General features: G+C 50.3%; 2 protein-coding genes across 2 annotated transcripts in view; one reads left to right on the top strand and one right to left on the bottom strand.

Annotated features, from left to right (window-relative positions):
- Nucleotides 1–1,140: 1,140 nt before the first annotated feature.
- LOC130861986 (DNA fragmentation factor subunit beta-like) lies at nucleotides 1,141–13,690 on the bottom strand. Its single transcript, XM_057751354.1, has 6 exons — nucleotides 13,387–13,690; nucleotides 11,714–11,793; nucleotides 9,288–9,458; nucleotides 7,890–7,990; nucleotides 3,783–3,987; nucleotides 1,141–1,200 (listed from the first exon to the last, which is right to left on the bottom strand). The coding sequence occupies exons 1-6, from the start codon at nucleotides 13,688–13,690 to the stop codon at nucleotides 1,141–1,143; spliced, it is 921 nt and encodes a 306-aa protein (XP_057607337.1).
- A 917-nt stretch (nucleotides 13,691–14,607) lies between these two features.
- Nucleotides 14,608–15,504, top strand: part of LOC130861985 (centrosomal protein of 104 kDa-like) — a 38,049-nt gene continuing 37,152 nt past the window's right edge. Inside the window, 1 exon segment of the mRNA XM_057751353.1 lies at nucleotides 14,608–14,637. Within this exon segment, the coding sequence (XP_057607336.1) occupies nucleotides 14,608–14,637 (30 nt within the window).

Below are 15,504 nucleotides of genomic sequence, written 5' to 3'. Positions count from 1 at the left end.
CGTAGCAAACAAATGCTTGTCTTTACTAAGAAACACATGTGCGTTTCTTACTAAATCTTTCGTCAAATTAATAAACTTTCAAAAGAACGCGATTATCTTTTAAAGTTAATCTTGTACTGAGAAAAGGAACACTATCTCAGTTCTAACAATGTGTTCACACGTAGCAAACAACTGCTTGTCTTTACAAAGAAACACATGTGAGTTTCTTACTAAAGCTTTCGTGAAATTAATAAACTTTCAAAAGAAGGCGATTATCTTTAAAAGTAAAGCTCATACTGAGAAAAGGAACACTGATCTCAGTTCTAACAATGCTTTCACTCGTAGCAAACAACTGCTTGTCTTTACAAAGAAACACATGTGCCCCCTTTCTCAACTGCAGTCATCCAGCCCTTGGAAGCTAATATAACCCTTTTCTTTGGGATCTGGGAGAGTCTGTTGAGATGTGATAGTCACAGACCTAAGTCCCTTGCCCTGTCACGACAACACAGGTATCCTCTGTGAAAGCATAGATGATGTTGGGTAGGCGTGGGGCATCAGGCAGAGGGTCCACAGCAGCAAAAGCAAACAACTCAAGAATACATGGACAAAACCTAAATAGGGCCACCAAGCTGTCTCAGCATGTAAGGGTGCTTGCTACCAAGCTTAAAGATCTAAGTTTAGTCTCCAGAATGCATGTGGTGGACAGATCTTACCTCCACAGGTTTTCCCCAAACCCCTCCACAAACATGCCATGTGTGGCACACACACACACACACACACACACACACACACCTTATTTAAGAATTCAGACTCATTAAAGCAGTTACTTGGGGGGATACACTAGGTGTTTAAGAGCCTGAGCCAGCCAGCTGGTACGAGAGCCCGTCTGTAGACAGGCATGTGAAGGCTCTGTCAGGACACCTGTGATAAAGCACATCCTGTCCTCCCACTGTCACAGTCTGTAGGGACTAGCCTCCCAGTGCACATAGCAAGAGCACTGCCTGGAGCCAGCAGCTACATGGGGAAGAAATAAATGTGAGTTTCCAGGTCCCCTCCCTGTGGAGTCCTAACAGTCCATTCAGGACCTGGCCCCTTGCTGAAGACCTGCTGTGCCTACCCCAGTTCCCCCACAGGTCAAATGGGCCCAGGGCCTGAGGCAGGTCACCCCAGGTGCTGCTCCTGCAGGAGCTTCCTGCAGACAGGCCTTTCTTCCCTAGATGGCTTCCGTGGCTCTGTCTTGCTTAGGTATTTAAGCCCACCCCTTTTCCTTCATCAGTTGGCAGTACAGCAGTCTACCTTCTAACCCCTTTGCTTTCTGCCATTCACCGTAACACGCACGGGTCCCGGGCTGCTGCAGTCTCTCAATGGCTGATTCAGTCGCAGAGCTGATAGCATAATGAATCCGCCACTGCAGACTTTTGTGATTCACGTTTTCTGGGGTTCACTGCCTACGTTATCCTGGGAGTCTGGGGCTTGGGTGACAACTCCTGTCTGTGACCCACCACTCCATCACTGCCCAGCCCAGAAGCAGGGAAAAGATGTCCCATCAAAGTCGGCCTTCTGGCTTTCACTCAAAGCTCATTTTTCATGTCCAGTTGCAACAAGTATGGATTTTTGCATTTCACCAGCTGCAGAAACGGAGCCTCAGATCAGGAGGGGTGCAGCGCATCCCTCCTACCGGGCACACTAGTAGGGGCGTGGGTAACAGAAGGCCACAAATGTCCACCTTGGGTTGAAGAGAGGGGTCAGCTGCTAAGAGCACCTGATGCTCTTGCAGAGGGCCCAGACTGGGTTCCAGCACACACATGACGGCTTACAACCCCCTGTAGTTCCTCTTGCAGGTATCCAATCCTGCTGGCCTTGGCACCTACATGCACGTGGTACACTAATGAGCACTCAGGCGCCCGCGCCCGCGCGCACACACACACACACACACACACACACACACACACACACACACACGAGAGTGTCAAACTTCAGAGAGCCCAGTCCTGGCAGTCGGCGGTGACTTTACATGTCCCGGGTACTTGAAAAGGACAGCCCTCAGAAACATGGAAGACCACACATTGTGAACAGTGTACGTCCGTGTCTGTAAGACAGGCAGCGTGTCCTCAGAAAGCTCCACCACGCTGTCCTGAGGCACTGCTGCGCACGGCTGTGAAGACAGACTCAGCAGGGGCAATGGTTCCGTCCGGCTGCTGTTATTGTGCCCTTGGCCCCACACTTTTTTAGACACATCTATTTTTCAAAAATATCTTTAATGTATTAAAAATGTAAAAATATAAAAATAAACCCTGTCCCAAAAAACCAAAAAAAAAAAATATATATATATATAAACAATTATAAAAGATATAAAATATGCCATCTCCACTGCCATGAGTGGGAGGAGCCCCCAGGCCCAGCAATCCCTCTGTGAGAGTGAGCAAGCACGGGTCCAGGCTGCTCGGAAGCACACCCTGGTATGGGCCTTGAGGCAGAGGCCCCCTGCAGACTGGAACCTCCCTCTACCACCGGAGAAGGACAAGTAGTGAGTGATCAGCAACTGCAATCCTGTCCTTGCCTGGGACTTGGACTAGCTTCCGCCTGACCTGGAACACAGAGGAAGGCACTTTCAGGTCTGCCATTGTCCACCTGTACCCGGGCATCTCACCACTGTGACACTCTGAAAGACACCTGTGTCCGCAATAGCAGGAAGCCAAGCACTGTGGTAGGTACCTGTGAGCAGTCTGGTTGGTCCATCTTGTCCATGCCACCACCCCTGAGACCAACCACACCAGAGGTGGCAGTCCTGATGTGTGAAAATCTCAAGTATACAGTGGCAGCCCTGCCCTGTGTGGGCATGTTGCACAGAGTCAGAATAAGGCTGCTAAATGATTCTGCTGTACATGGCTCTCTTTGACCATGAGAAATGGACCTCGATGGCTTGGTTTTGCTGATTACCATGTTATCCAAGCATGGAGCTCTTACTTGCTCTGTTCCCCTGGAGATACAGTAGAACCTCCTTAGTGGGCAGGGCAACTTGCCCCTCTCAACCGGCACCTTTTACTGTTTTTTGAAGACTTTTAAAAAGAAATACACATGGCCTTGTAGGAACTACAGAATTTGGGGTCTAGAAATCCAAGTCACAAGCAGAGTCAGAGTTCAAGTACAAGGAATATGGGATTTAGGTCTTCTGATTTCTTCTCGTCGTTATTGTATTAAAAAGTGTTTCCCATGTTCAATTCCAAAAGTAACCTGAAAATTAAAGCCACGTTTGCTACACTTTAAAAAAATAAATAAATAAAGGGGCTGGAGAGATGGCTCAGCGGTTAAGAGCATTGCCTGCTCTTCCAAAGGTCCTGAGTTCAATTCCCAGCAACCACATGGTGGCTCATAACCATCTGTAATGAGGTCTGGTGCCCTCTTCTGGCCTGCAGGCGTACATGCTGACAGAACACTGTATACATAATAAATAAATAATAAATAAATCTTAAAAAAAATGCTCAAGGGGGCCGGAGAGATGGCTCAGTGATTAAGAGCATTGCCTGCTCTTCCAAAGGTCCTGAGTTCAATTCCCGGCAACCACATGGTGGCTCACAACCATCTGTAATGAGGTCTGGTGCCCTCTTGTGGCCTGCAGACACACGGACAGACAGAATATTGTATAAATAATAAATATTAAAAAAATGCTCAAAAACAATAAAATAAAATATACCATCTTTTAAAAACAGAACTCAGGCTGGGGCTTCTAGCGTGACAAAATGTAAGGGTAATAGTCCCATCACCACTGCTCTACCTCAGAGGTCCTCGTGTCTGCGGCTAGCCGACTGCTTCTTGGATCTTGCCAAGGGCCGGTAGATCTTATTATGGTCACACTGAAGCTTGTGCGCTGTCTTCTTATGGCAAGCAATGTGAACCAGCTTCAGGTTATCAGACGTAAAGAGTAAATTATAGAAATATGCACAGTTGATCTTCCTCCTTTGCTGAACTGCCTTCAGAAGTGTACGCACCACAATTCGCCTCTCTATTCTGTCAAGTCAGAGAAGACTGTCAGTGCCATGCACCGCAGGGTGCTGTGCACTTCCCACCAGCCACAGACACTCATAGCACAGTCAACCATAGCTAATATCCCTGCTGTGCTTCTTAGATTTTGGTCAACTTGACACAAACTGGAGTCATTTAGGAAGAGGGACCCCCAAGTGAGAAAATGCCTGCATCAGACTGGTGTGTATAAAGGCTGTGAAGCATTTTCTTGGTTAATGATTGGTGTGGGAGGGCCCAGCTCACAGTGGGCAGTGCCACCCCTAGGCCAGTGGTCCTGGACTGTATAAGAAAGTAGGCTGAATAAGCCAGTAAACAACAGCCCTCCGTGGTCTCCGCATCAGTTCCTGCCTTGAGTGACTGTCCTGACCCCTTCATGATGAACTGTATAGTTTCAGATGAAATAAATCCTTTCCTCCCCATGCGGCTTTTGGCTGGTGCTTTACCGCAACAGTAGAAACCCTCAGACACCTGCTAATAGGTGTAACAGATGTGAGGATCTTGAAGATTCTTAAGGAACCTAAGCTGGGAATATCCCAGAAGGGCAGGGGCAGTGGAATGGGTGGGGCTTGTGGATAAGTCACCAGACGAACCCAGCACCGTGCTTCACAGACCGGTGGCACTGGCCCAACACTGACATGGCCGTGGGCGGGCATGGGCAGTGTAGCAGAGTTTGGAGCTAGCGATGCTGTTGTCTTACTTTGCAAACTTGAATTGTGGGTACTGCTTAACATACTAGAAAGAATACAAGGCCAGGCTGCTCACATGGCCATTCAACAAAGCCGAGCCCCACATGGGAGTGCTTCTTGGCCCAGAGTGACTCCCATTTACACAGAACCACCCTCCCCAATCCCGTGTCTCCCACAGGCATGTGACCCAAGTGTGTATGACCAATGTGACACAGAAGTGGCAAGCAAAAAGAATGTCGTGTTGCTTCAGAGCTACTGAAACTGAGACGCCTACAGGGAAGAAGTGCAGACTACTCTGCAGAGACACTTTGACAAGCCAGTGACAGAAAAATGGTCACCAAAGAAACTCAGATTCAAACACAGTCCCAAGAACAGCAGAGTGGAAAGCAAGCCACCTCCCCCTCATCTATCGTTCCACAGCTCTGAGCTGGAAGTCTAAGCCGTTGCACAGTCTGGTCTGATCAGAGCCAACTTGCTGGCTTGTCCTCACACGGCAGTGACACCATGAACATGCTCTCCCATGCACAAGATTATCTGTTCTTGTTGAATCACTCTCCTCCCTAGGACACCAATTCACCTGAACTGTTTACCAAAGGACCAATCTCTGGATGTGGTCTCATTGTGTGACAGTTTCAATCTACGGGCAGTGGTGGGGGGTGGGGGGAGGTGTTTGCAACCAATTCCACAGCAGGAAGTTATCCCAAAACAACAGCACTGAGCCAGAGCAGGCAAGCAGAGTCAGCATAAAGTGGGTGGGTAGGTGGCAAGGAGTTCCCAGAATGCCCATGGGAATCCAAGGGACTGCAGAGGAGAATCAGAACGGAGGACAAGTCACAGCAGAAGCAAAGAGAAAGAGCTGGCTCTGGATGTGTACCCCTTTCAGGTAAGGGGGACAAACCAGTCTTCACTGTGTACCCCTTTCAGGTAAGGGGAACGGACGAACCAGTCTTCACTGAAAAGGCAGAATGCTGACTGGCACCAGCTCCCATGAGTAGGCACCAGGGATCAATGTGATCAGCCTCCTCCAGGGAGTGCAGAAGGGACCTAGATGCCTGTGATCCCAGACCCAGTGTGAGACAGTCACCCTACACTCACTCAGTGGTTGACGTTCTAGGAGGGAGTTCACCCCTAGGCCCTCCTTAAGAAGCACGAGGGTCACTCATTAGCCAGCCCTTAGCAGGAACAGGGAGATGCAGGAGGCAGTGAGCAGAGACATGGACAGCCTAAGTAGGTACTGAGATGAAAATGAGCATCCGTGCAGGCTTACGGCCAGGCAGGACAGCACTCAAAACACAGCCCTGCAAGAGAGACAGGTGGGTCCAGGGTGCACAGTGAGACCAGGACAACAGGTACAGCAAACAGAAAATGAGACAAACCCAGTCACACTTATTCATGCTGAGCAGCCACTAGGAGGAGGGACCCATGCAGGACAAAAGGCAGTTAATGTGCCAACTAGAGACCTCCTGTTTGATGGCAACAGAAACCGAGTCGGGGGAGTGTGAGGCAAAGAGCAGAGTGGGCGTAGGAGTCGCAACCTTCAGGTACCAGAGCAGAATGAGGGAACAGCCCTGGGACTCCGAGACCTGCCAAAGGCCACATGTCAGAACAATCACACTGACCCCAAAACACTAAGGTCAGGTGCAGCCGGAGACACTAGCCTTCAGCATTTGTTAAAAGACAAAAGAGAGAAACTAGAGAACAAGGAGAAACCCTAAGAGGAGTGCAAAGTAGGAATAAAAATAAAAGCAAAACACCCTGCAGTTAAACACAGGGCAAACGCAGGTTCAGCAAACAGAGGCCCCTGCACCTGCAGGAGGAATGGCAGGATCTGTGCAGGCTCTGGGCCTGCAGTCAGGATCCTGACAACTCAGTGGCTCAGACCCTAAGAAAGGGGCCCAGTCTCCAAGGGCTCGCCAAGGCCACCCCATCCAGTTGTTATAAAAGACATCAGAAATGTGGCAAAACGATTGCAACAATGTCTCTCACAGACAGCCAGGAGAGAAGCAGTGCCGGGGACAAAAAGTAAACACTGAGCAAAAGGAAGCAACATGAAAGAAAGCCATGAATGGCAAAGAGGCCTCAGCCTTCCTGGGAGCCAGGAAAACACAGAAGTTGCAGAGTGGGTGCTCTCCTCAGTCAGGGAAATGCAAAGAGGCACAGTGACACCGAGTGGTGGTGAGGACATGGAGCAACTTGCAAGTGTGTGAGCTGGAACATTCAGAGAAGGCTGGAGATACTCGGAAGGGGAACACCGGTATCGATTTCCCAAGGAGCCTGGAGGTCAGAGCCAGGGCACTCTTTCTCATCGAGAGTCCACACCAGACCCTGGATGCCCTCTTGATGCTGGGTGGGGTCCAAATCTGCATTGCTCACCAGCTATGGATGCAGCCGGTCCACAGATCAGACGGACAGGGATAGAACTGGGAGACAGTTTCATCCCAGGGTTAGGTAACGGCCTAAATGCCCAGGAGGGAACAAATGTGGGCTAGTCTGCAAACAGTGAAGGAGTCTGCTGTGCACTGAGTTGTGTGGACAGAGCACCGTGGAGCCAGAGAGCAGCAAAGGCATGGAAGTCCACACTTGCTGGCAAAGGTGTACAGCAGGCATTAACGGGGCACATTTCAGGACAGTGGTTTTCTGTGGCAACAGGGCAGGGGCACTGAGTACTGAGGGATAAAGGGGCCCTCAAATAAAACTCACTCTTTGTATATGTTTCATAGTTTGACTCCAAGAGTCAAGTAGCCATTTGTGGACACTTGGAGCACTTTGCCTTCACAAAGCAAGGTCAAGGGTAGTTACAGTCAAGAGCTGTAAGAATATGTCCCGCCCTGCCCTGGTTGGGAGTGGCTGCAGCTTGCCCAGCTGCGATACCATCCTACTGGCCCTGACCTCCCACGACACAGCCCAAAATCAGACTCCTGGTTCAAACACAGAGCACCCACTCTCTTAGAATCCACCACTGGGCCATGAAGAGTCAGGCCACCAGATCCGCCCACAGATGGGGGTGGGAGGGCAGAGGGACAGTTTAGCACTGGGCACTGACAGCTGAGAGGTCAGGAGCATCACTCCAGACGCTTGGGGTCTATCCCTGAGCCTGAAGCACACAGGTGTAATGGATCAGACCTGAGCAAGGGTAGGAGCCCAAGCAGATGCTGGGTTAGTTCTGGTTAGTGACTTGGAATCTCGGTGACAGATACTCACATATGATCCAGGTTCCAGGTGCTGAAGAGGAGCCGGCTCTCCCTTTTGCTATAGGGGTTTATGTAATGCTTGTAAAGACACATCTCCAGGTCAAAGGGGCCCTGCAGGGACCGAGGTAGGGGTTGGAAAGGCAGAGGGAGGTACGTTACTGCTCTCCTCCAAGCCAACAAGCTTGCGAAGGAGTAGGCCCCACAAGGCATTCAATCCATGAACCAACATTTGAACCAGGCAGTGGCATCCCCAGCACTAAGAGGCAGAGGTAGGAGGATTTAGAGGTAAAGGCCAGGGAGATGGCTCAGCAGGAAGAGCACTTTCTATGCAAACCTGAGACCAATGTTTGGATCCTGAAGTCCTCGTAAAAGCCAGGTGTGGTCTGTCCTCTGACCACACCCATGCTGTGGCATGTGCACACTCACACACAAACACTACACACATATACATAAAAGGAAATAAATATTAAGTCAGCCTCAGCTACATAGTGATCTTAAGCCTAGCCTCAACTACATATTAAGACCTCATTTTAAAAAATGAAAGTGTTTGCTGTTCATTAGAGATTGAAAATTCTCTCTTTGTGGGGTGGAGAGACGGTTCAGAAGTTCAGAGCACTGTCTGTTCTTCTAGAGGACCAAGGTTTGATTCCCAGCACCCATATGTGGCTCACACCCATCTGTAACCTCAGTTCCAGGGGATCTGACACCCTCTTCTGGTCTCCACAGGCACCAAGCACACATGGGCACAGACATATACACAGGCAAAACACTCATATTCAAAAACTAAGCCTAATTTTTAAAAATGCTGTCTTTGGAATTCGACCTGCCCCTAACATTCCATTGCCCCTGATCTTAATATTTTGAGTTTTCAAAAGATGAAGGCATTTCTGTCCCTGATACTAGAGAATCATCCTTTGCTAGGTGCCTCTACAGATCCACACAGGAGAAGACCTGTTATTCCCAACATGTTCCTGTGCAACTGCGGTACCATATACTAACAACTGTACACCCCAACAATTGCACGCCCCCATCCCTGCGACTACGGTACCACATACTAACAAGTGTACACCCCAACAATTGCACGCCCCCATCCCTGCGACTATGGTACCATATACTAACAATTGTACACCCCAACAATTGCATGCCCCCATCCTTGCGACTACGGTACCATATACTAACAATTGTACACCCCAACAATTGCACGCCCCCATCCTTGCGACTACGGTACCACATACTAACAAGTGTACACCCCAACAATTGCACGCCCCCATCCCTGCCTCCTCCCGCACTTTGAACTTGAGGGCTACCAGCACCTATTCTTAGGCCAGCTGCTGGATGCCCTACCCGCCTCTCACCCCTGGAGAGCTGTGCTCAGCAGTGACCCCAGAATGAAGGGCACAGAGCTCACCTGACAGGTGAACCAGCCTTCTAAATTGCAGAGCCTGTCACTGGCCTTTGCTTTTCTGTCGAAATAGCTGCTGTTATACTTCTTTGACTTGAGTTTTCGGCACATAGAGGTGAGAACTCGTTTTAATTCTTTTTGAGCCACTCTGTTCATCACAGAGGCACGAGCGTGCACCTGTGAGAGTGAGAAAGAGGCATCGCTGAGCCCGTGGCCTGCCCGTGCCCTGTCCGTGCCCGAAAGCCTGCCTTCAGTTACCAACTTACGCCACGCATTGGAGCCAGCCTACGCCTAGTTCTACAGTCAGAGTGTCTGACCACTGCTCAGCTATCACATCATGGCCATTGGGGGGCCGTGAAGTGGAATCAACAGTGCTCCCATCAGGCTGGGAGAACGAAACAAGATCAGGCCAGGCAGAGAGGTTCACATCTGTAAGCCTATCACTTGGGAAGCTGCAGTAGGGGGATCCAAAAGGCCAGCCTGCTCTACAGAGCAAGATCCCATGGTGGGGGAGGGGCGAATTAAGATCCCATAGTCAGCAGGAAGAGCGTTCCCTCTGGGCTAAGGTGAGCAGCACTGACAAGAGGGCCCCATCCATACAGCCAGTACTAGGATCAGTCTGGGTTAGGTCATGTGGGGACAGTCACCAAGGCCACATGAAGTACAGAACACTGGACACCATACATCAGCAGCTGTGACGCAGTGAGCAGGTTGAGGTAGATATGGGGAGTATGGGGACAGCACACAGCCACATTAGGGCTCCTGCAGCACTTTCTACCCGCCAATCAATATAAAGCCTGACATGCAAGTGAGCAGCAAGGAAGGTCAAGCTGACCCCACTGTGGGAGGGAGAGGAGAAAGGGAAAAGGTTTAAAAACAAAAAAAAGTGCAGGGTGAAGGGGGACCCATGCCTGGCTTTGTTCCTGCAAACTCGAGCTGTGTATTCTACCAGCCCTCCCGTCTGTCTGGGGTTGTTACTGCCACCTAGAAGAAACCTGGGCAGAGCAGTTAGGCATGGAGCACCACTGTGCCCACTGCCCACCACACTGCCCCTATGGACCTCACTCCGGTGTGGAGGACAGCTAACAGATAGGTGAGTACAAGCAGTTCCACAGCAGCCTGAGAAGGAAGTCCTAGAGCATGCCCAGTGGAGATTCTGAGCCCAGCTAGCCAGGAGGCAGTGTCCATGGCGACAAGAGAACAGGCAAGGCAGTCAGGTTCCAGGCCTGGTCAGGAAGGGAGGGTGGCTTCAACCAGCAAGGGGCTCTGTCAGGTTTTCCCCATAGACACCCAGCTTGAGCTATACCACGAGATAAGAAGATTTCGGAGGAGGGTGTGCACGGAGGAAGAAGGCAGCCTTAGAATCTACTTTTAACCAAGAAGCTCAGGGGTAGGAACCCAAGCAGATGCTGGGTTAGTTCTGGTTAGTGAACTGGAATCTTGGTGACAGACACTGACATATGATCCATGTTCTGGGTGCTGAAGAGGATGCTGTAAAGACAGACAGATGGAGAAGCCCCAGGTCTGTGCCACTAGGCAACTGCTGGGTGGTTACCCAAGTTACCCCAAAGAGAGCAGGGAGAAGCAGGTCCCCAAGAACAAGCTGCTGTCCCCAAACCACCCATCTGCTGCTTATCCTATCTGAATGAAGGCAGTCACGTGGAGCCCAGTGCAGAGAGGCACAGAAGGCTCACCTGGCAAAATGAGGGGCACCTCATGCCCTCGGTATGGGCAGATCCCATCCACCATAGAGGGTCCTCCTTCCACTCTGCACCTCACTGGCATTCATGTCTTCATGAAAGGAAGCCAGACAATGAGGGTATCAGGACACCAAGGACAGCCTCCTCCTAGAGTTCAGGCTAGGTGCAGTGGAGCCGCTGGCCACCCCTCCCAGGGAAGACCGGAATTGAGTCCCAACAGTCACCTATCTACAAAGCACCTCAAGCAAAGGTATCTTCAGTCCTGTGTTCCACTTTTCAAGGTCACAGGACGGCAAATGTGCCCAGAGAAAAAATAAGCCCAAGTGTTGGGGAAACAACCACCTGATCATGAAGGTGTCATCAAAGCAATGGAGGAGACACAGAAAACTTCTCCATAACAGAATGAAGCTCATCAGAACAGACCTGCCCGCTGCACAAGATGCCAGCTGGTGCTATTCTACATAACAGCATCCTTGCCAAAGAGGTGAGGCTGAGGCCTCTGACCCTCTCCAAAGGACACGGCCCAAAAAGGTTCTAATATCTGCTAGATGACAGGGTCAGAGGCTAAAGTACAGAAGAGCTCAGATGCAGGAGACAGGAAGCTCTTGCTCCTCTGAGGTATACAATCCTTCTGCTGCCTCAGAAGCAACCTTACAGACATGCATCAGCAGTGGAGTGGCAACCCCACCAACCGCACCATCCTCCCTCAGCGTGATCTGAGCACGGCCTTACCTCTTTAATATATCCATGGATTCTTTGCTTACAACAAGACCTCAGGTAACTTGACTTACTCCTGAACCGAGATGGCAAACCTACAAGAAAGATAACTCTGGGATCTACAGGCAGACCACGACCTCTTGGTTTATGTCCTGCATGGCTCAGGAGCCAAGCAGATGAGAAAGGGGCAGAGGGAGGTGTGTCAGGGACTGCATCAGCCGCAGAGATGCCTGATAGCAGGGTGTGTGTTCTCCAGTTGAGGGAGCTGGTTTTGAGGCACCTCAAACACTGCTAAGAGGTTTCTGCTTGGCTGGCCCTCAAACCCTCAAGAAATTCCAATTACTCAAGGTCACCCCCATCTGGACTTAACCCAAGTAGTCAGCAGCAGAGGAGAGGGTCAAAATGTGCTCCATCCGTATGATTGGACACTATTAAAAGAGAAGGACGCTGGTCACCCAGGCGAACATAAAGGGCAGCATGCTGACGAGAGGAGCTGTGGGACAAACACTGCTCCAAGTCTGCTTCATACTCAAAACTCAGTGAGATCCACTGTGTTAACAAGCTGAAGAAATAAGGTCTTGTGGGCATAGCAACAGATGCAGAAAATGCAGGGGGAAACCTCAGGAAGACAGGACTCACCAAGAGATTCCTGAACAGTGAAAATGCACAGGAACATGAAGAAACATCAAAAATAAGTAAACTAGTAATATTAATGAAGAAAAGAAAAGAAAATGCACAGCGAAGAAAATGACAATCTGGATGTCATCGAAATCAAAAATTTTGAAGCTGGGTGTGGGACACATGCCTGGAATGCCAGCAGTTGGTAGGTGGAGGCAGGAGAAACAAAAGCTTTAGGCCAGCCTTAGCTACAGGGTGGATTTAAGGCCAGCCTCAGCTACATGTAACCTTGGCCTCCATTTCCCTCCCAAATCTGAACCGTTTGCATTACAGAGCACGAAAAGAGCAAGGTCGGTTAGTTCAGCTGGTTGGAGCTCGGTTCCAAAACAGAGAATGAAAGGGAACCCAACAGACGATATTAGAAAACCACATTATCTGACATGGAAGTCATAACCAGGATTTGCTGGGGGTGGGGTAAATATTTCAACAGCTTAAAAAATCCTATTAAAAAGCACAAAAGACATGAAGACTGCTTCACCAAGGAGTGCCTGCAGGTGGCAAATAAGAACACAGAATGATATCCAATCCCATTAGCCACCGGGGAAATTCGGATTAAGGCCACACTGAGCTGTCATCACACACCTACCTAGAAGAGCTTTAATAAAAACTACGATCCCTGAGAGCATTTCAACACTCACATGTCGGAGAACGGCCCTGAGCAAGGGTGAGCGATGCCCAGCACAGCACAGCAAAACCTTCCCCAGGCTCCCCCAATCCTTCCCCCTTGCTTTTCCAGTTACGAAATAAATAAATAAAACACTGGAAATAGAGTTCTTCATCAAAAGCTCTTGGCATTCAGCGCCCCTGACCTGATCTACTAGGCTCGGACACTGCACGCACTGGACAACGACGAGTGACCCTCGCTCCTCGCCCCTCCTGGAACTATGGCGCGTAGGCGCCTCCCGGAACGCTTTTCTCTACTCCTTGGAGGGCACGACCCGGAACATCTGTAGGACCTTTCCCCGGCCGGAACCGGCGAAGCGTGGCTGCGCGCGCAGGCGCCTACGGACCGCCGCTCCTCCGCTGCCCTCTCCTCAGTGGCCCCCTCCTCAGTGGCCCCGGGTGGGGGCGGCCGGACAGAGGCGAGGCCCCTCCGAAGCGAGTGGAGACCGGCATCACGGCAGCGTCCCGCCTGCTCGTCTCCGCGGCGCCCGGTGACCCCGCGCGGGCTCGGTCCTCAGCAGGCACCGAGGAGGAAGACTTCTGACAGTGGAGAGACGTGGCCGCTGCCTGCTTGAGGCCTCTGGGCAGCGCATCTCGGCTTTCCTGTCGGGAATCCGGTTCCAACCCCGACTTGTCCTCTACTGCATGCATTATTGAACAGAACCAGTTACCACGAGGCTGAAGACTGTAGCTCTGGCCCCTGGTAAGCCAGACACTTTGATCCGTGTTGTTTGCGGGGTTTGAGATTTTTTTAAGCTTAAAAGTTCTGTTCTTTTGGAGACAGGGCCACGCATGAGCAGAAAATACAGCCTCAGTGGACTACGAATCCCAGTGGTACAATGGAAAGCCATGCATGCACAGGACATTTTCTCCCAGACACACCTGAGCTCCCCTTTAAAAACGGGGGGACACCTTAACCCGCCCCTTTTTTCCCCTCTCCTTTCGTCTCTTCACCCCCCGTCCCTTACCTGTTGTACCCATTAATGTTCGCTCACGTGGGACCCCACGTGTCTCGGCTCTCCTTCCCCAAGCCTGCATGTCTTGTCTCTCCTTCCAGCAACCCCGCATAAAAAATAATAACAAAAAGATTCTCTAAAAACACTTTGTTTCTTCCCGCAGGGTGGAAAGGAACACAAGGCCGAAGGTGGTCGCACGGTGGTGAGGGTGGTGAAGAGAAAAAAAGCGGCGCGAATTATGGCGTTCTCCATTTTTAAAAGGAAGCCAGATGCGTCTGGGAAATAAGCCCTGCGCATGCGTGGCTTTTTTCGAACGTTGAATGCTTTTGGGAATTGTAATCTGGTGGGGCGCTGTATCTTCTGCTACACCAGAAGGTGCTAGTTAAGACCAGAGATCCAGACCCAGCTGAGTTAAGCTGTTGTCAAGGCAGAAATCTCTCTCTCTCTCTCTCTCTCTCTCTCTCTCTCTGTCTCTCTGTCTAAAACTGTCTCACTATGTAGCCCTGTTATTCCCACATAGACCATGCTGACCTCAAACTCAGAGATCCTCCTTCCAAGTGCCGGGATTAAAAGTGTATGCTACCACAACTGGCATAGGCCAGGCCCTTGAAGATGGTCAAAGAATTGAAGTCAGAGCCAGGGGTATACCTCTTAAGTGTTTGGATCCTTCTAAATTTCACAACACGCTGAAGCATAGTGGCACATGCCTTTAATCTCAGTACTTTGCGTGCCAAGGCAAGAGGATCTCTGTGAGTTTGAGGCCAGTGTAGTCTACATACTGAGTTCTAGGCTAGTCGAAGCTAAATATTGAGACTCTGTCTCAAAAATAACAAATTTCAAGATAAGAAGTAAGAATGGAGGAAACGAGTGTCAGAACAGAAGCAGCATTTTAATTCCTAGATGGAAGCCACAGAGGGCTTTGGAATTAAGACCTGAATAGAGGTAACTGAAATTGGGTGTAAGAAATGTTGTCTGGTAGGAACATGCGAGGAACAGAAGAGCCAAGTCAGTGGAAGTGACTGAATGCAGTAGACTTTACATGCTTCCGTGGGTGTTGAAGGGGAGTGTAGTGCCTGAGAGTAGCTCCAGGCTTGGGGACCTGAGTGACCTAGGAGTGTGGTTCCCCCCAAGTCCACTCCTCTATTTCTGTTCCGGAAGGGGAAGGCCTCCCATGGGTATCAGCAAAGCGTGACATATGGAGTTGCGGTAGGACTAAGCACCTGCCTTTGTACTAAGGCTGGGCAAGGCAACCCAGTATGAGGAATATGTTCCCAAAAGCCAGCCAAAGCGCTAGGGACAGGCTGTGTAGCCCAGCGCTAGAGTGTTTGGTAGAACTCAGTCCCACCCTGACAAAGAAGATCAGGTGTGCCCAGAACAATCTTGTTTGCACACACATTTGTACCCCTTGCTGCCTCTCCAAGAGCAGTAGGAGAAAGCCAACAGGTCACATTGTGGCAGGTGAATGAGCTGTGAGATGCTCAGCTGCTAGGAACTGGTTTGGTTTTTTTT

The sequence above is a fragment of the Chionomys nivalis genome, chromosome 19, assembly GCF_950005125.1.
Source record: "Chionomys nivalis chromosome 19, mChiNiv1.1, whole genome shotgun sequence".
Taxonomy (NCBI): Eukaryota; Metazoa; Chordata; class Mammalia; order Rodentia; family Cricetidae; genus Chionomys; species Chionomys nivalis.
The sequence above is the reverse complement of the archived record's forward strand: the minus strand, read 5'-3'. Positions and strand labels throughout refer to the sequence as shown.